This window comes from Trachinotus anak, unplaced genomic scaffold (genome assembly GCF_046630095.1).
Source record: "Trachinotus anak isolate AG129_WGS33_773 ecotype Australia unplaced genomic scaffold, CSIRO_AGI_Tana_v1 ptg000016l, whole genome shotgun sequence".
NCBI lineage: Eukaryota > Metazoa > Chordata > Actinopteri > Carangiformes > Carangidae > Trachinotus > Trachinotus anak.
Window position 1 is genome coordinate 10,204,627 of NW_027273867.1, and position 26,963 is coordinate 10,231,589.

Here is a 26,963-nt window from a genome sequence, read left to right on the forward strand (position 1 = left end):
GTATGAAGGCAGTGAGCCCTACTACAAGCATCAAAATAAGACACATTATATCAGGCCTGGCTGGAATCCTTTTGAAGCCCATGAAGCCACTTAACCATGTCCTGTGGCAGGTAGATCCAGCGCAGGGCCTGTGCTTGAGTATAAGAGGTTCACTCATGCAAGATATAAGTGTGCCATTTCCTTCATATGTTCTGTGAACAGGCTATGACTGCTGATCACATGGCTAAGAAGCTGCTGAGAAAAAATGCTATTTATTTTTTAGAAAGAAGAGAGAGTTCTGAGCAACTGCAAAAATATCTCCAACCTGCACTACAGGTGGAGTTATGGCATCAGCAGCCTGTATTCAGCAGTGTCCAAAGTGATTTGCATGAGGCAGCAAACACTACTGAGAGTAATGTTTCAATGAGGTGTACCAAGCTATAAACAAGCTGTCTGCTAACAAAGAAAAAGGTTTGCATCATATTTCTGCCGAACATTTGAAATGTATGTATGAGGATAGCACCTCTCCTTCCTTTTTGTTTTACTGGCTTTAGGATTCAAGGCTTGTTACCAGACTCAATGCTGCCTGTTCTGTTAATGTCATTAAGGTCAAAGCAGGTAAAGCAGGCAGGCAAGATAATTACAGACCCGTGCCAGAAAGAATTCATGAGTTCATTGACTCTGCGGATAACCAGTTTGGTTTCAAAGCCACACGTGGAACTGACTTGTGTATATATGCCTTCAAGGAAACCGCAAGCAAATAAAGAGCTAAAAGCGCTACAGATTTCATGTGTTTTACTGATGCTTCCAAAGCCTTTGATCATGGTAATCAAAGAAAGTTGTTTGTTAAACTGAGTCAAAGAGGGGTTTCCAAATGTATTATGAGAATTCTGGCTTTCTGGTACGCACAGCAGACTATGCACGTAAAAATGGGGCAATAATGTCTCAGCTCAGCCATATTTGGGATTAGAAATGGTGTCAGACGACTTCCCCGGTTCTTTTTAATCTTTATACTGATGATCTGCCCAAGAAATTGAAATTGCGATGCCGAGTGCATGATACTCTAGTGAACCACAATCTTGTGGTCCTTATTCCACGTAGCACTGGTCTCTAGCAACTCCCTCCCATAAGTTCTGTGTATGAAGCAGAAGATGATATCAAATATGATGCCAGGAACCAAAGGGGACTGGACTGGACATTTTCTGACATAACAAATGGCAGATGATGAAGATATTTATGGGCAATGCCGTATGATGTCTCACAAGCAAACACCGTCTTGCACAGGTTTAGTGTGTGTACAGATGGAGTGAAGATACACCACCCCACATTGCCGACCACAGAAAAGCAAGTTAACAGAGACTTCAAGTGGCTTATAATGATGCCACGAGGACATTACTTAAGAGAATTAGATGGTGTAATGCATGTGACATGTTTATGGCTGCAGCTGCACCGACTGAGAAATCCCATGTACATTTATTTACCAGTGTAATGACTCTTAAAATGAAATCAACCCGGGCTTATCAAACATAAGGTTTCGAAGGACCATGCACACCACTAATCCCAGCCATGGAGACACAGTTCCAGTTCAAACACGTTTCTTGCTCACACAGAAAGGAGACGCCTCAAGTGACTCTGGGCCTACACTTGCCAGTTTATTAGGAACACCCAGCTACAAACAAGCCTAATCTAACAGTGCTGCAATAAAATCTGCCTTCAGAGATCCAGAGCTGCTCCAGTCTAACTTTCACATTAAGCTCTACAGACTCCACATTTCCCATACTTATTTTACAAAGGAGAGAACAGATTCATGAGCAATTCTAGGAGCAAGTAATTAATACCACGCGTTTGATCAAACAAAAAATATACACGCACATAAACATAGACGAAATCAACCACAGCGTCAGGCCTAAATGACACAAATTAAAGAGACACATCACAACAGCACAGCACTGCACAGAAACATGGAGCCGCACTTACTGTTTGTTGATTTAACCCCTCTTGAAAACCAGGTCGTCCACACGCCGAACTTTTGAACCGTGCCAGCATAAATCCCCCTTTATAGATTTATTTTTTTATTTATTTTTTTTTTTCCCCAGAGCTCTTTGTCCATTGTTTCGAAAGTATCCACTGCACCAGCCAGTCACAGGCAGATGCTGGTGTCAAGAAAAAAAAAACAAACCTTCAGCGCCGGAACAGGTGACGAGTGTGTGACCTGCCGGCTGCTGCTGCTGCTGCAAAGCCTGAGATGGTTGTTAGAGGTCAGGTAAATTTGTACTTATCATGCAAAGTTCTTTAATTTAATGACACTAATTTGTTTTCAGGTAAATACAAACCCAGATGATTCTTCTGTCCAGTGAGAGTTAAAAAAAAAACAAACAAAAAAAAAAAAACGCTCAGTTTGATTGCGTGGACAAAATTGATTATATTTTCCAAGATGGCTGCCGGAAGTGACATGCTTATTACTCACAGGGAATAGCCTTGTATCACTAAAATAAGTGATCATTTATCTACGTCAGTCTCATATTTTTCTCCTGAAGTACACAAAAGGAGCAAGGAGATTTGTTACGTTTGGGATGCTATTGTTTGCTCTAAAAACAAATGGACAACTTTGAAGAAGTTCTGTCTTTGCATTTGTATTTCAGCTGTCTCTGGGGAGTGTAGAAATGTAATAACAGTAGGCCTATAAGTCATTTTGGTATTTAGAAGTACATATTGAAATGTAGTTATGTAGCAATGCGAAGTTCTGTATGTAGAAAAACTGGGAACATGGTTGATAAACCTCAAGTTAGGGGGGTAAATAATCATTAATAAACAAGGAATGATGCCAACAGTGTGTATCCTGTCTCAGAGTATTATATGACAGTTCCCATTAAACAAGTTTCTCTTAGATGTAATGTTATCTGTTTAGGCCCATTTCACAGCCAACATTTTGACTTGTTACTAAGAACTAACTAGTACTAACTAACTTAGTAACTAACAGTTACTAAGAACTTAAACATCTGTTCTGTTAAACTATCACACTAGGTCCACAGCCACAAAACCAGAAACTGAAGCAGCTAAATGAAATGCAACCATTGTTATTGTTATTAATTTTATTATGCTTATTATTATTGCTTATTGTGCTTTTCCTACTGTGACATGTCAAAAGGTCTGCTGTGATAAAGGAATATCACTATTTTTGATATTGTGTGTTTACTATTAGGCTACATTTATTATAGTTTATGCAAGACTTATACAAACAGATTATGTAGAATACTGATTCATCATTATTGTGTATACATTACATGGGTTCATATCCACCAAATGTAGTCTGAGTCTGAGCTTCTGTGTGGGTGTCAGTCAGATGTGACCTGCTTCAAGTCAAGGTAACCTGAGTGTATCATTATTTTTGCACAGTTAGGATGTGTTGGCTGCGGTGCTTAATGGTATCCATAGCTACCAGCATCACTGAGTCATACAATATAAGTGTCCCAGTGGTGCCTATGGTCTATCTTTATAACTATATGTCTGTGAAATCAAACTAACCACAAGTATTATTTCCTTGTCTCAGATATGATTCTAAGGCAGATTTGCCCCAGTCAGATGGTGGATGACCTGAGGTGAAAACACCAAGATGAGTCTTCTTAAACTCAGCAAGCCACTGCCATGTCTTTTGCTGGTAAGCCATTACAAAACATGTTTATGGCTTTAATCATTATCTTGCCAAGCAATGACAACATGTTGAGTCATTTATCTAATGGGCTCCATCAGTTACAACACCACTAAAATCTTGTTAGCTCATAGTGACGCCTGGTGGTGGGGAGCAGGCACACACTGACAATCTGCTATGTACTACAAAGTGTCTATAAAGACAGGTTTCCGTCTATAACCAGCGGGTACTCTATTCCCATTTCATAACAGAAGTTAACCAGCAATGTCATTTTTCTCTCAATTACTGAAAATACCGCAATTTCAGGCTTTTTTGAAGAGCAACTGGGCTGAAACAATCTGCTTCCTGTACGCTTGTACAACAACTTATACTGTTATGCTGTAACTCAGCCTGTCACACTACAATCAAACTTCTATACAGCATCGTAACTGGAACGCTGAATAAAAAAGCTGGATTTAATTGAGAGGCATCAATTGTTGTTGATTTCAAAGTAGATGACATTCATTTTCAAAGCAGGTTGAATTGTTTGTTGTTCTGCTGCATTGTTATCGGCAGTGACGTAAGTGACATGTTTCAGAGTCAGGACGTATTCAGTCAAAAAAGCTGAAATTCATTGTCATGTAAATTCATTAATCTGTGATTTCCTTTTTTTCTTTTTTTAATTTTTCAATGATTTCAATGATCAGACACAGAATGATGAAGATAGATTTATGTTCCACATCTACTTCTCTGGTCTAAAATATACCAGATGCCTTTAACTGCAGACACATTTTGTTGCAACTTCCAATTACCAATTGTGTCTAATCTCCATTTCTACTTAACCATGCTGTTAAGACTACCTTCATTGTGGTACCCATTTGTCAACATGTGCTTTCTGAATTGCTTTGGCCATGACAGGCTTTCAACAGCAGGGGGGGCACATTCGATTGGTTCAGGTAACGGCTGGAGTGGTGATTACCAGCTGAGGTTGTGAGTCATTTCTCAGTACCACGTTGTCCTGTGCGTTCCACATGGTGCTGACTCACTCTCCACTAGGGAAAGGACATGTAGGGCAGCCTTTGACAATGAGCACACAATGTCTGGGAAACACCAAGTGTGTCTGTCACCTAGTGCAAGGTGGGAGCATTTTAGCTCCGTCTCAAAAACAAGATGAAAATGATATTGTTATGAGGCCCTTTAAACGTTTATGAATATAAAACTGAATAGGAAAAACCACTTCTACTCAATGTAACAAAGTACCTGCTAGCATAGACAAATAAGGTTCATGGCTATATATCCAGACATATTCATTATTTGTCAACAGACGTCAGGTCCAATTACTTGTGTACATAAAGAACAAACGCCATCGACACTCGTCAAATGGTCCCCCTTATAAACATAAACCACAAAATAACCAAGAGTCAAACTTTTAAAAGCAGCCCAAAAAATGTGTGCAAATGAAGCACAAAAAAGACATGTATGCTTTTTATTTCAATTTATTTATCTTGTAAGAACCAATACGAATTGGGGATGTTTTCAAAATGGGTACAATGATAAAAAACTGACCATTTTCATTCTTCTCCACCTTGTCTTTCAGATTGGATCTTTGTATATGAGTTAAAATATGCATATTTCGGGAAGTCCTATTGTAGCCCCCTTAGGGAGAACGAATGAAAGCAGGAGAAGTACCTGTTGTAGGAGTTAAGTTTTTTTTCCTGTTTAACTGCCTGGATGAGTGTGTGTATCTGTATGTGTGCATGTGTGTAGGATGCTCAGCAGGGTTTGGTGGGCTTATCTGAGGTGGACTGATTTTTTATTGCACTCCAACAAGATTTTAAAAAAAAAAGAAAAAAAAAAAAAAAGACCAAAAAAAACCAAACAAAAAAAAAAAAAACCATGGCTCTTGAAGGCTAAAAAAAACAAAAACAAAAAAACTATTGGATAACAAAGTGTCCTTGCCCCTGCCAAATGCATAACTGTCACACATAGCATATCTTGTGAATAAATATTGCAGACATATTCAAACTCAGTGAGCCCCTAAACTGAAAGTGACTTTAAGCAAGTGAAGGGTAAAACAAAAACATTACTGCATTTTTAGGTGAACCTTTGAGTTTTTGTGCAAAAAAAAAAAAAAAAAGAAAGAAAAAAAAAAAACACACCCAATACCAAACGGGACAATCACAATGTGTTCAAAGTTTAAAAATGTTTTTAAAAAGGTACATTATTCTGGCCTAATCATAATATCAATAATTAGTGGAAATAAAAATCATAATATCATTTAACATTACATCTTTTCATCACCACTGTTTGTGTAAAAGTAAAAATTCACAAAATGGAAAATTTTAATCCCATGATTACAACTGAGAAGGGGAAAAAAAAAAAAAAAAAAAAAGACACAGGATGGACTCAAGTTGAAAGAATTCTGGCCCGTGGTTGTACAGTATAACCGGGAGGCGGGCCTATCTGTGTGCTTTGACCTTCCATTCATTGGTTCAGCTGGTGGATCCCCAGATCTGGATTCATTCATTCCATCACTCGCTTGCTTTCTGATCAATTAACCATGACTCAGTGTTAACAAATCATCACAATAATTACTGATAGCACTCTCCATTTTTTTTTTTAATCTCCCCTTGTTGGAAGATTCCCCACTAGATGCGCATAAGAAAGATGCACTGACAGGCAGCCTACTGCACACAGCAGTTGTGGCCGTTGGTATCCTTGAACCGCAGACGCATTTTGGGTCTGTATTTCTCGAGGTAAAGAAGCTGTTTGGAGTTGAAGGCTCCACGTCTCTTCCTGCGAAAAGCAGAGGGAAGAAGGAGGGCAAAAGATTAAAACAATGCTATCCACAGAAGAGTGCACTATACCTCAACACACTGTGGCATTACTATAGCGATCAAAGAAATAGTCTGACATTTTGGGAAATGCACTCATTTGTATTTGCTGGCAGAGAGTGAGATGAGGAGATCAATGCCACTCTTATCTTTTATATACAAGGCTACAGTTAGCAGCCAGTTAGCTTAGCTTTAAACAAAGACTGGTAACAGGGGGAAACAGCTAACCTCATTCTGTCAAAAGTCCACCTGCCTCCACCTTTTAAGATCACTAATTAACACATTATAGCTTATTTGTTTAATCTGTAATAAAATTGAAGTTTAAAAAACAACAATATGCTGGTTTTTAACTGAGGTTTATGTGCCAGACCATTACTTGGCTGGGAGTAGCAACTTCCTGGAGTCTCTGCAAGGATTTCTTTGCACATCTTGCAAGGTACAGCTTTCTTCTAGTGAGACTACCAGACACTAGAAACAAAGCCAAAGACTCTAAAGTACCAGAGTAGTTCCAGGTATTTTGCAGACTAAAAGACTGACTGACTGCTCACTTATTTACCTCATAAACAATCTAAAATTACAGTTTGGCTAATAACCATAAGCAACAGTTGCTTCTTCACACACACCCTGTTTCTATTCAAACATACTACACCATTTACTGACTTAGCGCTAATTTAAAAAAAAAAAAAAAAAACTAAAACCTTAAAGCTGAAAAGCAGAGATGGTACTTACTGCCTTATGAACTGCACAGCATCTTCATACTTCATCCCACACTCAATGAGGGCTAAGGCCACCAAGACTGGAGCTCTGAAAGGTAAAGAAATCCAGAAGACCAGTTTAAGGAGACAGTGAGAGAATCAAAGAAGGAGAAGAGAAGATTAAATGCCAAGGTTCACATGGCTCCATAGTAAAATTGGGGGGGGGGGGTGCTTAAACCTGGGAAACAGGCCTGGGAAATCAACAGGGGGGCGCAAGTTCACCGTTGCCCTGCTGGGGCCCTGTGCTCAAACCCAAAGCCTCACACACATAACTCTGATAAGTTACAGTAAGACAACCTTCTCCTTTATCACCAGAAGAGATAGAGCGCGGAAAAAAAATAAATAAATATAAAAACTTTGTAGACAACTTGGCAGGTCAAATCCAGTGCTGACAGAGCATTTCCTTGAATGGCTTTTCTCACACAAAATTAACAAGGGACAGTACGTGAGAAAGAAAGGATAAAGAGAAAATGTCAAGACTAAAAGAATTGCAACAGCGTGAAGGAAGGGGTGAGAATATTGTTTAAAAAAAAGGAAAAACAACAACAACAACAACAAGGCAATTGGCTGCAGCCTCCCACACTGGGGGTCTTAAGAGAACATTGACTGGTGTAAAACAGATCAGACTGTAAGACGATGGAAAACCAAGATGACTGCAGTAAACACTGGACAGCGAAGAAGAGGAGATGAATTCAGAAAATGCCAGTCTAACCAATACTGGTGATTACATAACCTCCCAAATGCCACAGCAATGCTTAACGCTGGAAGCCATTGAGAACTGGTTGGCTTATTGTGCATCTGCGGTCAGGAAAGACATTTTCACAGTAGCTCGCCAACGTCATGTGCGTCTGTCTTTTTTTTTTTTTTTTTTTTGTTTTCACACTTATGTTGTTTATTCTGCCGAACTTCTTTGTAAATTCACTGTCACACTGGCCTGTGAATATGACTGTGCATATCTCCACATCGCCTGTGCAATCTCATGACCAACAGACAGATCACATGCAAATGTAATTGCCTTCCCTTTCCAAGGCTGCAGAGGCAACAGCAACAGACTACTGTTGCTGATGATTAGGGTTGCCACCGGTCCCGTATAAGTCAGCTTTTTCAAAAATAAAATGCAATTTGTTCTGTATTTTTGTACATGTCATTTCATTTTTAAATTATGTCCTCAAAGAGCTGTGAATAATGTAATGTCAAGTAAAAAACCAAACCACGAGTGGATTGGGGAGGTTTATCAATGTGCAGCAGACTGACGAGTTCTGTGTGCTGAGAGAAAATACACCTCACATGAGGTCAGCGGCAGCGGTTGCTTTATATCTTCCTGCAAGGCGGATATGGTATAGACTATTGTTTAATTATTTGTATATTGCCAACTGTAGCCTGTATTATAGTCTATGTTAGCCTGTATTATACAATAACCAATACTGGTAGCAAGACAATGATCAGAACATTGATCATGCTAATATTCCATCCATTCAGCTAGATTTAGGGCTGAAGGTTAAGATCATTATTTATTTTATAATTTGTAGATTGATAGCCTACATTAATGATATGAGACATCTACATAAATATCCATATCAATATCGACCATACAGCCTACACATTTAAAGAAAGAAATGTATCAAACTATACTTTTGTACTCTATAGAAATACACATAGAAGGTGGCAACCCTACTGATGATAGATACAGTGACTTAACCAGCTGATTGTCTATTTACAGTTCAATAACGGGAGCAGGACAAGAGGACAACCATTCAAGATACTGAATGAATGGCTGGTGTGTTATCTAAATTAGATACAGAAGAACAGGAAATGCAGATACCGTGCAGCCTTAGCTGTGTGATCCATGCCAAAGAGGCAAGAGAGTGAGGTTGAGGAGGGATAGAAGACTGAAAGATTAGGAGAAAGTGGACTCATTTAGACACCTCAAACATTTAATTATTGAATGCTTTCTGTGGCCTTGTGTGGGCTAACTATTACAGGTGGCCCTCAGCTCCTTGGATTCACTTTGTTCCAGCAGAGATGAAACAGACCCTTGTCTAAACACCAAAACAGAAGCATCATACTAACCAGATAATACTAAAAAGGAATGCAAAACATGAGAAAAAAAGTTTGAAAGGGCTGCAATACACCAGGGAGATGCTGATAGTTTATGTTCCTGCCTTTCAATTCATGTTTCTCACCTCCAAAAAAAAGTCTTCGGATAACACATCCACACACCTGCATTCAAACCTAACAACTGCAACTGCATTTGTTGCCTCCGATTGTGTATTTTATGTCCCCACCTGATTCATATTACAGTGTATCTTTATCTCATGTCTCAAGACTGTTAGTTGCAGAGTAGCAAAGGAGGTTTTAGCAACAGGAGACAATACGCCAATCATAAGATGAGACACAAAATAGTCAGCTCTGCCTTCTAAATTATTGTCACATCCCTAGATAAAGAACACAGCTAGGCACTCACCGGCCAAGCCCTGCCACACAGTGCACAGCGATGCAGCAGCCAGGCTCCTCTCGAAACTTGGTGTTGAGCAGCTTGAGCCAGTCGTCCACAATCTGGGTGGGAGGAGGGGCACCATCATCGAAGGGCCAGTCCTAGAGGAGACAAAAGAAGAGAGTAAGGGAGTTGGAAAGGATGAACGTACAATGAAAAAGGGTGGCACAACTGTGCCTGTGTGTCAGCTCTTACCAGGACCTGTATCCCCTCCTTCTCTACTGGAGCCTTATCGTAGGTGGCATCACAAACTCTCACCAGCGTGTTCACCTCAAACTTTTTCAGCTCCTGGCAGGTGTCAAAAGAGACTGGACTTTAGGCAGAGGACTTAGAAAAGGACACACACACAGATACAAACAGAGCGATGAGGGCATACCTCGGTGAACTTGTTGAGCGTGGCATTGGTGGGGTTGTGGGTGATGAGGAACCTCATGCACTCGTAGGCAATCTCGACTGCAGCGGGGCGGTTCATGTTGGCGAGACGGCTTAAAAAACAATTACAATACAATACTCTTACAAAACAAAAGCGACTTTTGGCTCAGAAGTCAGCAAAGACTGCTAGGAGATTTATGTATTCAGGAAAGGGTAGAATAAATAAAAATGACAACACGTGGAGAAGGATGGGTCGGAAGGACAACAAGTGTTCAACTATGGGATGATATACACAGAGAAGGGTAACAAAAAGGATAAACTAGTCCACAGTACTCCGAGATGTGAAAAAAAAATGAATTAACACAAAACCAAAAATTTAAAAGAATAAAAAAAAAAAAAAAGAAAAAAGATGGAGAGACTATCCAGGAGTCATCCAATCAGTTTACCCCATTCAGGAGAGCTGTTTGTGATTGGCTGTTCAAGGAGAAAGTAGAAAGCAAAGACTTTTCGTATTGGTTGGGACAGGGCAGGGCAGTCAGGCCAAGGACTACGCAATATCCCAGGGTGGGCCTTTGGAAGAGTCTGCAGTTCCTAGTGTGCTGGCAGTCAGGGTGGTTTCTGGGTAGCGTAGTCCCTCGGGGGGCGGCCGATTCACTTCTCCACAGAGGTGAGGTGCTGTGCCTGGCAAAATTCTCCGCTCACACACGCCATATAGGTACGGCTCAAGTTGACACGGAAACCCTGTGAAGAGAGGAGAAAGAGAAAGTGTGAGTTTGTGCAATTACACACACACAGGCCTGACCTTTTATGTTTTTTCATATCAAAATTAGGCTTTTAAAGACTTTCAAATTGGAGGAGCCATTATTTTAATTACATAATAACCAGTATCTTAAAAGGGCAAGTTTAAGAGAGCAATTTCACCAGTTAAATTGACAACTGGTAAATTGTAGTTTATTAAGGTTCATTTTGTGTGCTAGCAAACAAACAACAAAATGACAAATCTTGGCTGCTGCCTGGTTATTATACCCTCTGCATGCTGGCGTCTGTACATTTACGACCGACCAATAATAGTTTAGTTAAAAAAGAAAGTTGAGTCTTTCTGCTGTTCATAAAAGACCAACAGATCAGAAAGCCTTTTCGCACATGAACGCTCTGGGTGATTGCCACGTGTCATTTTCAGTTAGGTAGCTAGCAAGTTGCTCGGCAGTTGTCAAGTAAATGATAAGACAGCTAATGAACAAAGTTGTCGGAAGTAACAACATTAGCTTAAGCAGTTACAGTACAGAGCTGTCAACAGTAGTGTTAAGTTTCATCAGTCAGGTGTGAAAACACTGTCAGATGAGACCTTCCAGCCCTTTCTCATTACACTTACGGCTGACCAAATTTGCAGCTGTTAATAAACTGAATTTTCAATGTCATGAACACATTTAAATATTCTTGAGTAACGTTACATATCCCGTAAATGTAATATCTTAATAAATGTGGGCTAAAATTAGTCATTTTTTCTTTAGAGCACTGAACTGTATTTGAAGTTTTTTTTTCTCTGACTGACTCATTCGAACCTTGGAAGGACACCGACAACGGTTACTGGATTATTTCATATGACCCCGTTACAGTAGAAACACAAAGTTTTTGATTATGATTGACACTTAAAACTTATCTAATATGCCATAAATATGAAATAAATATCTGGAGTTTAATTTATAGAATAGATTGCAATTCAAATTGCAATATTGGGCAAAAAAATTGCAATGAAAAACTGTTTTTTGTTTCTTTTTTTTCAAATTGTTCCGCTCTTCCATCATCTTTCAACATTACTTAATTTTGATTTCCACAAGCCTTTTGGCAACCTGTATTTACTCTAGTCTTGATTAACTGAAACATAATCTGCAGTATGCTCAAAGCCGTGGTCACAATGGGAGTAGACAGCTGCATCTTAAACTTACAAGTTTAATTAGACGCCTCCACTTATGAAATTTCAGATTTCTGGACAGGTAGTGCTGTGCCCAGAGACTTAAAATGGGACCATCATGACAGTTTCTACCCTGCAGCCACAGAGCTGTGAACTGACTTCACCTTTAGATTACATCACTCTGTCAATTCGCCACCTGTCACCAAAATGGAAACTAATAATATGCACAGTATGGAGCACACACATAAGCACACAAGGGTGTCTTACAGAACAGGTAATGTCTGGTCTGTAACCAGCCAGGGAGCAGTCAAACTCTGCCAAGTCCTCGACAGTCTAAACTCAGCCACCACAGACCGGCTGGAACCGTCTCAGAGCAACATAGGAGGGAGGTAGGAGAGGAAGCGGGGGAAAGGAGAGTAAGGGGAAAGTGGATGACGAGAGCTGGCTGTCACTACGCCGACTACGTACAAAAGATAGTGGGAGGGAAACTGAGAGAAAGGGCTTGGACTTTAGCACCGTGTCACAGGCAGTAGTCACAAGGTGAGGATTACAGGGTGGGCAGAGCTTCAAACAGCCCAAGTATTTCAGTCCCACGCTCCCTCTTTTCACCTCCTTGATAAAGACAAGACTCTCTGTACTCTCTCCATTCCTATTTCACTCAGTCAATTTACTTAGGATATTTAACTTGACAGTATGACAGTATACATCTTTTTCATTTTGCAAAGTCACTTTAAAACTCTTTTCTCTTTCCTTTTTACAATTGCTCCCACTCACTACCCCACTGTCACTTACCCTCTCAGTTAACTGCCAACCTCAGAGTCACTGACAAAAGAGATGTATCAGCCCACTCTCCTCTCTAAATTTATTTCCTCCCTTCCATCTTTTATACTTGGCAATAGCCACAAGGGCTCTCAAAACAGCCTTGATTTTTTTCCCTTGTGTGATGGCTGAGATCCTTCGTGACGCCTTTAATTACCACCTCTGAGAAGTACTGAACACAGTGTGGCATTGCTGCATGCACACAACTGAAGCTTGGACGAATGGGCAACAGACTTTCAAGGCTTGTTCCAATCGTCCTCTAATCCCCCAGAGATGAAAAGGATGGACAAGAGGCGAGGGAGGGAAGTCAACATGTGCTTCTCACCTGTGAAACCGGACAGTGGAAAGGAGAGCAGACTGTTGAGACAGACTGAAACATGGAGGAAGCACTGAGGAACAAAGGAGCCAACGGACACGCCAAGGTCACCACAATGACAGCTTATACTAAAAGATGAAAAGCAACTGAATTGTGGAGGGTTGCCCGGATGCAAAGTGACTTCATTCAGACTGCATTTTAAATGCAGTCAATAGTAGGGTTACAGAGAGACAAAAAGGCACCAAAACAACAATTCTAAGTTAACACTGGCATATATGAACTGAAGCATATCAGGGTTGGGTGGGAAGTATGAGCAGTGGCTAAGAAACACCTCAGTTACACTGACTGTATTGCTTGTCATCCCCCTTTGTGTTTAACTCTGATCAGATGGGCACAGTAGAAATACATCGACGTACTGACTTATTAGTTAACTGACAGCAGGTAGATTGAGAAATTGACGGTAGACGACTGCTCTTGAGTAAGCCCGTCAATAGAGAAGTGAGTAAACTGTGGCCCGTCACACAGTCTGCCAGCCTGCCATCACAACACTGTCGGGAACACATGCAAATCACACTGAAATTTGCAAACTCGCTCTGCAGCTACACACTGCGCAGATACAGGAAGGACAAAACAAACACACATACATGCACACCAGATCTGTTTGTAGAAGCAAAAACACGTTTAACCACACAGGAAACAAGAGGCAGTGTATACAAAAGCCTTGAAAACTGCAGACTTAAACATGAATGAGTGATGCCATGCTAGTTTACTATGTGCAACTAACAATCATTTGAACAATTTACAACTATTTAGTTGGTTGTGAATGTCCACAAAAAGTGAGATTGCCAGTCACAATTTCCAATTCTGAGCTGTCATTTTTAAATTGCTTGTTTTGTTGTTTACAATAAAATATTAAATATTAAAAAAATATTTACATTTGACAAGATGGAATCACAAAAGCTTTGTCATTGTTGTCTTAAAAAAATAAATAAATTTAGCCATTATCTGTTTTTAAGACAAATCATTTCCGTTCTGTAGTCATGGTACTCGCTATATTGGCAGAGATGCAAAGAAATTTCAATTACCAATTCCACTTTCATCAATTTTTTGTATAAACTGACACTTTAATCAAATAATGTTCCATTACACCATCACTTTTATCCAGCAAAATGCAGGTACGACATGTGAAAACCCAACCTAAAATCAACAAGCCATCATACTGTGGTTGATGGTGGTGGAGTTACAATGACAGGTGCTTATAAAGCCTGCTTGTGTTGTTGTGGGATTGATTACCCAGCTGTGGATGTCAAAAAAAAAAAAAAAAAACTCCTATGGTACTTCTGTTAAAATATAACTGGGTTACATCCGGACTTTTGTGCATGTGTGTCTATGTACAAGTATATATACTAAACTGGGAGAAAGGTCACAGAGTAAAAGCAGAGGCCCACGCAGTGGCCCAGAGAAAGCTCCCTTGGTGCCCTGTTCCTCATCACATGTTCTAATGTTGGAGTAGAGCTGCAAGTGGAGGGAGGGAGAGTGAGTGGGGAGGGGAGGGGCACTGACTGAGTTGATAGGGGGAACTTCCTAAATCATCTGGCCTCTCCCAGAAATCTCCTACAGTGACTAAGGAGAAAGAACAGAGGGAGAGAGAGGGATGGGAAGTGTGAGAGAGCAGAGAGTAGCAGTGCTACCTGATAAGGACTGTGGTATCTCAGCTCGGAAAAGGGCACGCAAACCTAAACAGGTGATAAAGTGGCAAAAGAATGAGAACTGGGACATGGGCCTCCTACAACTGCTAACTCATCATTTTAGGATGATTCAGTGTATAAAGACATGTCAGATTTAAGCTCATAATATTAGTTGTAAAGTTATAGCAGCTAATGTGCACGGGGAGAAACTGAACTGCTACAGTGGGAGTGCTTATTGAAAGCCTTTCACCGTGTTAAGGATTTTACTGCCATGGGATTCCATAACTGTAGAGCTAAGGCTGTCGGCAGCTTGTGTGGACACCTGATAGCTGTCAGGTGTCCTATCTCCATCACTCTCCCTCCACCTCTAGCATATACAGTACAGACACTGTTCATGCCATGTGCAAAGTGTAAATAGTCATGAGCTGGCTGGAGCAATGCATTTGCCACGAAGGTGAGGGTGCTGTTTGAAAATTAAAAAGAAGAGGACATTCGATTTGCTGAAATTACTGGACATAACATATACTGGTGTGTGTGTGTGTGTGTGTGTGTGTGTGTGTGTGTGTGTGTGTGTGTGTGTGTGTGTGTGGGTGGGGGGGGCATGGTGGCAAAACGTCAAACCTTTATGCAAAATGTGGAATATCTTAGTCCATCTACTTCCCCCCTTGTGAAAGATGTTAGTGTTACATCCAACCCTGTCTGGTGGTCTGAGGTTGTGCCTGAGTCTCGCTGATGTTTTGTCTGGAGCCAGACTGGGCATGACCAGACTGTACTGCCTTGAAGCAGCTGGAGGGCTAATTTGCTGTGTGGGAGCCAAGTCAGGGAGCAGGGGGAGTGCCTGTCATCCATGGCAGGATGGACAGCGGGAGGAGGAGGGAGGAAGACCCTGTTCTGCTTGGACGGCACAAGAAAAATAAAGGCGCTGATACACTTGTACCAGATACCACCTGCTTACTATACCCAAAGCACACACTTCTCCTTTTAGTGTTTAATTTAGAATATTTATTCAGGCTACACGCTTTGTAAACAAAAATGCACACATACATAAACACAAGGTGTCGGAGACGGAGAATCAGTGGGAAACTGCATTTAAACTTACAGAAACCATAAATCAGTGGGAACAGAATTGGGGCCAAGTGTCTCTATTCCTGTGGCCTCTGCGAGTGCCAAATAAGAGATAACTGATAGGCTTGGAAATGTCAAGGAGGTCAGGGACAAAGGAATAGTAACATAAAGAAAGCTGGTAAGAGAAAAACCTTCAAGAGGACATATTGGATAAGCAAAATTAAACAAGCGAAAAAGAAAGTTTCGCAGCAAAACAGTCAAGCCAAGAGCTTGGCACTGACTTCGCCTGAGATAAAACATAGGTCCAGCTGGTTATTTGCAGTGACGTCAATGCTGGCTGAGTGGGTGGATATCACCTCAAATTGGAGCCGTCCTCGACCTAACTCTGCTCACAGCAACAAGAGATGAAGGAACCTTTTATTCATTTCAAACAAGTGCTGGGATACGAGGAGAAAAAGCAGCGGCTGGTTGAGAAAGCTTAGTGACATGGTGACAGAGAAAAGTTGAGCAGAGGCCAACTTTATAAGAAAAGCCGTGTTGACGCACACAAATACCTACCCACCCACCCACCCACTTCTAGGGTGTTTTTCACACATGGGCCAACTGGGGAGGTTCTTGAAAACCTGAGGGCACTTGCGTAGATCGAGGTACATTTAGTTAAGTGTGAAAGTTGGTGTCAAACTTGGGTGTTGACCAGATAAGCAGTCTCTGGTCCACTTCAAAAGGGTGGCATGGGACGACTGCCACATACAGCAAGCTCTGCTGGTGTCCACTTTCAAATATGAATGACAACAATTTCACACAGCGAAATCTAATTATCATAACTAGTTTTAAGTGTCAGGCTACAGTCATCAATTCTAGACGCAGCATGAAACTATTAAGAAAACCAAAACCACAACGATCACAGGAATAATTTTACTTTCACGGTCTGAATCCATGCAGAAAGACCACAAAACAAAACACATGACATGCAAAAGCGTGCACTGTTATGGAAAACAACAAATTAGCCTAGTGTGAAGGTGCAGCTGCAATGTGAAATGCCACACAGCCACCAAACACTGGTCGTCATCCCTCTTTGCATGTCAGCTGGTCCAAAGTAACAGGCATTAAAATGAAAAGTGTCCTAAGTTTTTAGTGTTTGCTAGTGTGACGTAGTTGGCATTCTCTGTTGCACAATCAGCCCACAGGTCACATACAAAAGCAAACCCTCAGTAACATCTATCAAACAAATTTTGGTTTAAACATAAGCATTTGCGTCTTACAAGTCTGAAAAAGCTCTTCATGTAACATCCAAAGCTCTCTGTAGATAAGAGAATTAACCTCATGCTTAATAAAGACAAATGCATGCAGCAGATTCCCGGGACACAGTCCAAGACTTAAGGGGCCTCCTAATGTGGGGTATGGTGACAGGTCACCGCAGCATTCAACAAACAGTACACACATAAAGGAAGTAGTGTTTACAGCCCTCCCCTCGCCATCAGTCATACTTGAAAACACACAAAGACAAAACAGATCAGGAAGAAAGCAAGGACATACACACACAAACTTACACTAAGCTACACTAGTTAAGCCTCTACTCCTTTTTCTAAGCCTCACCAGTTTATCTAGTGTAACGAGCAAGACACCAAAATCCCTAGGCATGCCTGGACAAGACAGATGAGAATGGTTGAGAGATGGAGAAGAGAAGGCTTATATGCAAAACTGAACTCCAGCAGTGAGCCCAAACTGTTGCTGTGCCTCCCATCAGCTGCGCACTCCTGGGATTTGCAAACAAGAGCCTCAGGCTGAAAATGATACTTGAAGTTGGATGATCCTGTGTGGCCTTGTGCTGCGCTGACTGAATTCTGACAACGCGCCCGCCTATGGGTTTCTAAGAATGTAGACATGGGTCAGGGAAGAACTGGTACACGTTCATTCAAAACCTTTCTGAGAACAGCATCTTTGCTTCACCTGCCATACCGGTAGGGGAAGAGGGATGGTTGCGGCAAAGTGTAATTTTAGCTATGTGGGGAATGCAGCTACTACCGCTGCTGGCACCCTGACCAAACCTCTAAATCCAAATTACTCTTTGTCAGCTTCTCACACATGAGGATTTGCTGCCTTTGTTCGTTGTGTATGACGGTAAATCTAATATCTTTAGGTTTTGGGCTGTTAATTGGATAAAACAAGCAATCTGAAGGCATCACCACATGCTTGGAGAATAGTAATAACTAGTAAATAGTTGTTTTTTTTTCTTTTGACATTTCATTGACTAAGCAATTATGGGAGGATTCACTGATAATGGGAGTCATTACTAGTTGCTGCTCAAGTTGTCTGTATTTTTCATTCTTACAAAGGCAGTTGTTGACAGAGGTTTTTAAAAAATGAAGACACGAATCCAACGTTTAAAAAATGATTTAGAAAATACTGTTAATATTGAATTCATGGGTGAAATTCATCACATCATTTGGAAAGTCCTCTGTCTTTTCAAATAACAATATGTAAATACTACCTTAACTGGAGCAGTTACAAGTTACGTGAGAAAGTGGCTGTGCAGCATCTCTAAACTGGATATTTTTATGCATTTTCATAGGAAGGAAGTTTTGGTACCTTTAAACATGTATGGACAGTGTACAAACCTGAATCAGTGAATACAAGCTAAAATAATACACTACCCACCCTTTGGACCGGGTCATTTAATCAGAGACTTATAATTGGGACATGAGTCACCACTGGTCATGTCTGTGTTTACCTGTGTCAAGGTAGAACCGTGCACAGACACTCTGACTCAGGCTTGTGGTTGTCTCGGTTTGAAATATAAAAAAAACCCTTGTTTTTCAGATTTACTCCCGCAGAGCCCTGAGATATACAGACTCCCCACTGTGGGTAGTACTACTTTGAAATGGACTCAAAAGAAAACCACAGGGCAAGACATCTCTATGGTGGAGAAGAGAATAGTACTCCGAGTCCAAAATTCAAATGTGGTGATGGAGCAGCAAATATTTAGCAGTGTGCTTGGGAAATGCCTTTAAAACTCTGTAAGCCAAAAGGTTTAGTGACAGACTTACCGTATTTTCCGGACTATAAGGCGCACTTAAAAGCCTTTAATTTTCTCAAAAAACGACAGTGCGCCTTATAATCCGGAGCGCCTTATATATGGATTAATTCTGGTTGTGCTTACTGACCTCGAAGTGATTTTGTGTGGTACACGGCACTCACGGCGCTCTGTCAAAATGTTTTAGTACGACTTTGGTAAACTACAAAGCCGCACCGCTTGCAGCATTACGGCTATCGTAGTCAGGAGCGTCACAGAGTAATACATACTGTGCTTCACCATAATATTACAGTGTGTGTGTATAAGGACCTATAAGGAGTTATTGTGAATGCGCTAACATTTGATTTAGCGGTAGCAGACTGTGTTTTTTTTACGTGTTACAACTGAACAAGGTTGGGAGTTATTGTGAACGCGTTTAATAAAGTCTGACTGACTTATCTGACTGTTTTGTTTCGCTTAATGCGCCTTATAGTCCGGTGCGCCTTATATATGAAAAAAGTTCGAAAATAGACCATTCATTGATAGTGCGCCTTATAATCCAATGCGCCCTATAGTGCGGAAAATACAGTACACTTTATCGCACAAAGATCTTGCATTGCTGACAAAGTGTAAACTGAAATGGCAACACTTTATAAAGACTTGCTTTTTGCACCTGCTTGTTAAGAGACAAACATTTCTCTTCTTATAGCATATGTGTAGGTGGACTGTGATCAAGCCTGGAAATATGTTGGGGGTACAGAATGACCCTATATGAATGCAACCGTCCAACCTAACAGACGCACAGAAATCGTCAAGGCTGTCTGCAAGTTAGATTCCCTCCAGTCACAGCAGACCTCTTTGAAGGGTTTATTGGTTCACCACAGTGTCTCACCTTGCCTTGTTCACACGCTTTTATTCTGCTGAAAACATGAGTGAAAGTCTATAAAGAATGAATAGAGTTAAAAGAGAGCCACTGTACTGACAAACGTCTTACAGGGATACTGCATTGAGATGTGAATGAGGTTTTTAAATAAGTTGTGGGGCAAAATGATGACTGCCCCATTTCAAATCTGAGTTGCTCTCACATTACTCCCACAGAAAGTAGAGAACTAATTTAGGATTAAAAGAGCATACGTTCAAATTAAAGCCAGCTGGTTAAAATAAACGTTACAAGCATATGAGTGGCTGTAAACAAAGGCAGATGAGAACAAGCTGACTCTGTGGTACAGATACAGAGCTGTTAAACTGACAAGCTCGAAGTATTGGTATGCGTTAAAGTTAACTGTAAATTTAACTGCTGATTTCCATGAGGAAGACTTGTGACTGTCCACTAGCAACAGTCCAATAGCTTTCATTTCAAATATCAAACAGTAGACAGAGGTGTTTGTTTCTCTGGAAACCATTTGGTCATATAGATACTGTAGTGCAGGCACCGCCTTGCATAGAGCACACTTTGCTCAGCCTCAGAAAAACCTCAAAAATTTAATTAGATAGCTACAGCAGATAAATAATTGCCAGTAAAAGAAATTGCTACTTAAAAATTATGATCCTGCATCTACACACCAAAATCAGACTGAAGATTTTGAGATATCCTGCTGCCTAACAGTTGAACTACCAGCCAATAATGCATGGCTCACATAACTTTACCACAGAGATGATATGTATATTAAAAATAAATTAATGATGTTAACATGATTGCTAGGACAGTCAATTCTGTTTCTTTTGATCAATTTCATGCAATTCATTATTATTTAAGTTGAGTTCAGCACTAATGGAATTCAAGGGCCCACAAACATTTTGCAATGTTTCCTCTAAGTCTCACAACTTGCACACAGTTTTGTTCTGTGGTTTGAAAACAGAGTTTGCAAAACCATGTCTACACAACAGAGGATGTTAATGCCGATGTAATGTTGTCTTATTTTTGCATCTTCTTGATTAGGTTCACTTATCACATAATGTATGCCTCATCAATGGTCCAGCACAGAGGGCTGCACAATTAATTGCATTATAATTGTAACTGCAATTTGGCCAAGTGTGATTTTTTCTGTGAAAATCAAATGCAAAAACGATCATTGCAACTGAATTCGCCTATTGCAATATCTGCCAAAATAATGGCAATAGGATTTTTTTGCATATCGCGCAGCCCTAGTAGTACGGCATGTAATGTTGTTGTGGGTGAGTGTCCACCTTAACAGTGCATCTTATATCTGTCGAATTACAGGACTTTTAGCGCTGTTGGTGTTGGTGTTGCATTGCCCAGCTCAGTGTTGTTGACATCCTGATAAATGGACATCCTCATTCTATTCTCTATTCAGCACAACAGGTTACCTCTCTGTGCTCCCAGAGGACAGGGGCTAATCTTCCTGTGTAATACTTGTTGTTCTGGCCTCTTGTGTCCGTGTAAACCGGGTTGGAGAAGGGAGGTGAGAGAATATGTAACTCCCCTTATTTCCGCGAACAAACGAACACCCCCTACACACGCACTTGCACATGGCAAAGCCCACTTATCACACTGCTGTGCAGCCTCTGAGTGAGCACAGATAAACAGTGTGACGATCAAAGGCCTCCGATAGCGCTTAGTGGGAGGGCGGGGGGTGACAAGGACTGATCTGTCTCTGGAAAGAACTGAAAGAGACCAGGGCTCAGTACCTCAGAAATGGAAATGAAAAGGGGAAAACATATCCGAACAAAGGCCTGTTCTTTCCTCGCTGTGGCCTAATTGCACTTTTAATCACACTTAACACAAAATTAAACACCAGCAGCTGAAAAATTACATTTGAAACAGAAACAAAGGCAGACATAGCAATGACATTTGACTATGATTTGAATAAGGGCTGAGCTTGAGAACAAAGAGGAAAACTGATTATCTGCTGACAATGGAGTAAAAGGAGGTTAGATAGGCTCTCAGCATGAACAAGTGTTCTTGCCAAAAATATGCTCCAACAAAGGCTAAACAATATCAAATATTAACTATATTTGTGAAAGATAGTTTAAATCTAATGTAGGGGCTCTGGAAATCAGGACCAGTTATAGTAGTCTTGTCTTGTAATGGTAGCCACTAATGATAATTTGCTAACAAGTGAAAGAGACAGAAAAGGACCAATATTTAGTCCTTAAGTTTAAACTGTGATATGAAAGAAGTTATTAATTGTATGCTATACCTATACAATTTAACTAGTATGAAACAACTTTTTAATATGTAATCCCTAATATAAACAAGAAACTTAACTGAGACATCCCTAGTTAGAGCCTACATGATTCAAACATTAGCCTATTTGAACCTGAGTTATTTCAGCATTTTCCTAGTCTTTCAATGGATCACTAAGTGACAGCTGGAACTCATCCATTCAAAACAAGTACGGCTATAATGTCATAATGAATTCAAAAGTTAAGGCAAGGCATCTGATGACAGGAAGATATTTTTCACCAGCCCACAAGTGCTTAAAATGACCATCTGCCCTTTTACCAATGTGTTATAATGTTCCATGTCCGTATTCATGTATATCATGATAGTTTTTCAATACCAGTGCATGTCCCCAGACAGGACAGTAAACTTTTCTACTTTGATCTGGAATATGGGTCGAGGGACTATATTCGGCCATCTCTGAGCTCCTTTGATAAGTCATAATCTCATGTCAAAATCCTCAAATCGGCTCCAAGACGACATCTCACTGCCTAGACGGACACATGTATCATAGTGGTGAGCGACACCTCTACCTGTTGGCCAATACATTAACTAATGTAGTGCAAAAGTGAGTTTTCACAAGAAATCAGCAGGTAGAGCAATGATCTGCACATTTATAGAGCTTATTAGTCAGTCACAATACAAGGTGTTCCTTCCACATTCCAGCTCACATTTACTTCCATTGTGGCAAATAACTGACAGCCACTTCCAGTCAGGGAAAACTAGTTCCATATAAACAAAAGGAACTTGTATGAAGGTGTGTCTGGATTGTGGGTTAAACTAATTCTTCAAATGTCAGAAATATGCACTAGAATCAATTTAGAACAGGTTCTCCAAGACAGAAAACAACTTGGAAAAAAATTGCAAATTTCCTAAGACAGTCTAAGATAAAAATAAGTTTCAGTACAAGAGGCTGACACTCATCAACAGACAGGAGAATGTCTGCTCGCATTTTTGCCGAGAGGTGCAGAGTCCCACTGCGACATCAATTCTTCTGACATTTGGAAACTAACGTGGCCTTCTGACAGCAGCATCAGGGGATGCCTGTTGCCATATCAACAATTCTCTCAGTGGTAGCAACAAGTGCTCCTATAGGGAATTTTGCTGTTCCTTGTGAAGAGATCAGAGAAGAGCAATGGTGCTCTCTTTAAACATTCACAGAGCAAAGCCAAAGGAACAGTAGGAGGTACAGAATTGAAGAGGGTCAGGGTTCAGACTGGATGGCTGCACTTAAACTCTGATCTAGGAACTTTTTAACCTATGAAATCCAACCTTCTTCCCAGAAGCATTAAGTATACTCTGTGATCTCAGATTAACTCCTGGTAGCAAATCCACCTTTTTAAGATTATGGCCACAATGAACACATTACTTTGGGGTCATGCTGTGAGAGGTAGTCACACATTTCATGCGTTTAATAAGCTGCTTAAAGAAAGGAAGGAAAAGTCAAGCTCCACTGAGAAACAATACCGTGCCTAGGCAATAGGGAAACAAGCAAGCTTGTTTATGTGCAATAACCCAGCATTTTCTACACTATAGACTAGTTTCAAAACTAGAACACATTCTGGATCAGCAAAGGTGAGCAGCTACATACACCTACAAACAACAGCTCTAATAACAATAATGCCACCCTTCACTATAGCATGTTTTGGCATAGGACTGTGTTTTCCCTTGCTAACTGCAGCTCTGGCAGCTGTAGCTAGACAAGGTAGCTGAAAACACTAATAACAAAAGAAGAGCCTATTCCTACCTGTTGCTATAGTTTCAGTAGGTAGCCTTGCAGCAGCATCTAGAAGAGGCGTCAATCTGTCAGAGACTGCCAGTGCTACAGAGCTTGTGCTTTTGCTTTATCCCAGCGCTGTGGCAACAACAGTAAACGAACACCGTGCCGACCAGAACATGATTCATTAACCAACACACAGCACAAGAAACACACAAGGTGCCCATGGCGACTAATGCATAATTATATATGGGTTTTCACTTAATGGCTCAAAATGGGAAGAAAAAAGTGTGGGCATCTAATCCTAGCTTTCCACTTTGGGCCAATTTCAAAACAACAAAATTGCTTTGGAGCCAGGGATCTTAGCAAGCTAACGCATAGTAAACCCAAAGCTTGTGTTCCATTCTCACCACAGCCAGACACCCAGAGGCATAACTGGATTTTAAAATTGGCCAAATCTGTTAAGCCAGTCACTGTGGAGCAGACCTCTCCAACCCTACCTTTCAACACTCACAGCCACCCTGTGGTTACATGGGCTGCATGCCAGCAGGCTACAACATAGGTGTTCTTCTCCCCCAGTAACCCTCCTTGGTAAGTTGGCGTCATGTTACTGTACACTGGGCTCACCTTTCACAGTTACGGTAACCAAGGCTGAGAACTTCCTCACTTGGCACATTGCCTTTTCTATGCTGCCTGTAAGACAGAGGAACCACCCTGTTCGTGTAAAATATCATGTCGGCATCCAACTATATTTATGCCTACTATCACACCTCAACTCTAACATGAAGCTATTTATTTGAAGTGGAGCAAAGCAATGCATATTTAGATGTAGCAGATCATATCTGCCAGATTTTTAAGACAGGTTTTTTATTGCTGTCTATTACTTTACTAAAATAAACACTCCTCCTAGATATTGGACCCACAAGTAATGGGAGTTAGACTTGAGGTATGGTATCTCATGAATGACTGCCTACCACTGTATAGGCCTGCCTTTCGCTGCAGGCTGTGCTCTCTGGACAGAGTGGAGCAATGCTATTTCTAGATTGGGCTGTGCATCATGTGTCAATTAGCTATAATATAAAGCAGGTCACCAGTACAAGTGACCTACTTCCACAATAAAATGTGAATAGTGCATAAAGACTCCAAGCAGTCTTCGGTAAGAGTTGCAAAACCCTAGGCTTAAGAATCAAGTGTTTGGCACTGTTGTTTGTATTACCCAGAGCGGTACAATTATGAGATTAGCATTAAAGAAAATAAGAATTACAAGATTCTCTTCCGTTACTTGTACTATACAATGTTATGGCCTGTTTTGTTATGATAACTAATTGAATTGACACATCTCATCTTCTACACTCTTTGCAAGCGAATTAGGTCACCTTGCAGTGACTCATAAGCAGGAATGTATAATTAGCTTACCTGTTACACCAGTTAATCATTGACTCATACGCCCATGTTGGTAGGTGTGTTCAAAGCTATTCTTTTGTATTAGCTAGCCACTAGAATTTACTACTAGAGTGGAGGCTGAAACCATTGGAAGGTCATAAATTGAAAACTGAGAGGCATGGGAATGTACTGCGGCCTTTAGTGTCACAGCTGCTCTAGTCAACTTCCTCCCCAAGTGCATTTCCTCATTTCACTTCAGCCCACATGGCTAAATGGTTGGGTGCTTTCTGTTTTAGGAAACCAGACATGGCTAAATTATAGACCCACCTAACCCCAGCGTTAGCTACATTTGCACATGGAAGCACATCGAATTTAGAGTTAAACTGGCTAGTTACCAAAGGCAGCAGTTTGACAATATAAAAACGGGAACCAAAGACAGCATAACAATCAACAGACAGGAAATATCGGGTTGTCAACCACTTTGCTTTGTTGTTAAAACGTTAGCCTGGCATATGGCTTCAAATAAATGGGTCAACCATGCTGTGGGTCAAGATTTGTCACAAAGGGCGGAAGGCAGATTGCTCGGTCGCCATCTACCTTTAGCCAAGCTTTTCCCAGCTACCGACGCCTGTCGAGACCACACCGCCTAACACTAAAACAAGCAGAAAATACTAAAAATCACAAGCACTGGCTCTATTTTAAACACCCACTTGATGCCACTGTCGTGAACGTTAACCGGGGAGCTGTTAAACCGTTACCCAAAGTATTCGTTAACGCTAAGCTAAACGTTGTCCGTGAGAAATGCAACCTTTACTGATGTACCCAGAGCTTATTGTACAGCTAAGGGTAACGTCAGCTCTTATTTTATACACTTGCGGTCGACGGTCAGTTTGGATGATAACATGGGTTTAAACGACACTTAATCTGCTGTGTTAGAAAATAACAATAAAAGCCAGCGGGAGCATGGTGATACAATCTAACGGTGGCAATGTGAAGAGATTTTTTCTTATGCTTCTTCTCCTTCTAGGAAATAGCCTTAGCCCTGATAGCAAGCTAACATAGCTACATTGGCTAGCTGGTTAGCTCAGCTCCGTACTTTGCATTTCCCAGCAACATTAAGTAACCAGCACAGACGTCGACACTGGCTAAATTAGAGTCAACCAACATGGGGGTGAGTGATAGCAATTAGCAAAACAATGAGGATCAATATTTATGAATGTTAACACAATTATGAACTGTGTACGTAGCCAACACTCTGCCGTCCAAGCTTTGCTCGGCGAGCTAACGTTAACGTGGCTACACACTGGTCCGTCTACTCAGACAACCACTCATGTAATTTCATTTAGCTTCCTTGTGTTATGCTAATCGTCATACATCCAACAATATGTAACCCAACTTTTAATCGGGCTCTGACGGGTCTGTGGCGTTGCTATCGTGTATGATCATATCAGAGACAAGTTCCGACAGGTCAGTTTTTAGTTAGCTTGGTTATTAGCTACTTACAAAGAGCAAGCTGAACATTGAAATCCCGTGACTACCCCGGAGAAAGTGGAGGGAGTGCAGAAACCGCTGTCAGGTCGCCTTTTTGTTCCTCTTCAATGTGGCAGCTTGAGTTCTCGTCGGAGGTCGGGACTGTTGTTGAGGAGGAGCCTCCTCAGTTTGTCGACACCCTCAGGCTCTGTCGGAAATGTGACTTTCAAGGAGGCCCAAGTTGAAGGCAAGTTAACACAGTGAAAAATTTGAGAATTTTCACTGGGGAAACTTAATTCATTACAATTTTAATTTTTCAAAAGCAGCTAATTTG

At 40.9% G+C, this 26,963-nt stretch overlaps 1 protein-coding gene and 1 long non-coding RNA gene across 2 annotated transcripts in view; both read right to left on the reverse strand.

Moving 5' to 3' along the window:
• Positions 1-2,208, reverse strand: part of LOC139633637 (uncharacterized) — a 273,989-nt gene extending 271,781 nt beyond the window's left edge. Inside the window, exon 1 of the long non-coding RNA XR_011693793.1 lies at positions 1,957-2,208. This is a non-coding gene — a long non-coding RNA (uncharacterized lncRNA). The remainder of the gene's footprint in view (positions 1-1,956) is intronic.
• Positions 2,209-5,087: 2,879 nt separating this feature from the next.
• On the reverse strand, positions 5,088-26,896 carry ptp4a2b (protein tyrosine phosphatase 4A2b). The gene is made up of 7 exons (XM_071499422.1): positions 26,663-26,896; positions 10,509-10,803; positions 10,067-10,175; positions 9,886-9,978; positions 9,661-9,791; positions 7,171-7,245; positions 5,088-6,403 (listed from the first exon to the last, which is right to left on the reverse strand). Exons 2-7 carry the CDS (start codon positions 10,511-10,513, stop codon positions 6,292-6,294), a joined length of 525 nt encoding a protein of 174 aa, XP_071355523.1. The 5' UTR covers positions 10,514-10,803; positions 26,663-26,896; the 3' UTR covers positions 5,088-6,291.
• Between the last annotated feature and the right edge of the window lie 67 nt (positions 26,897-26,963).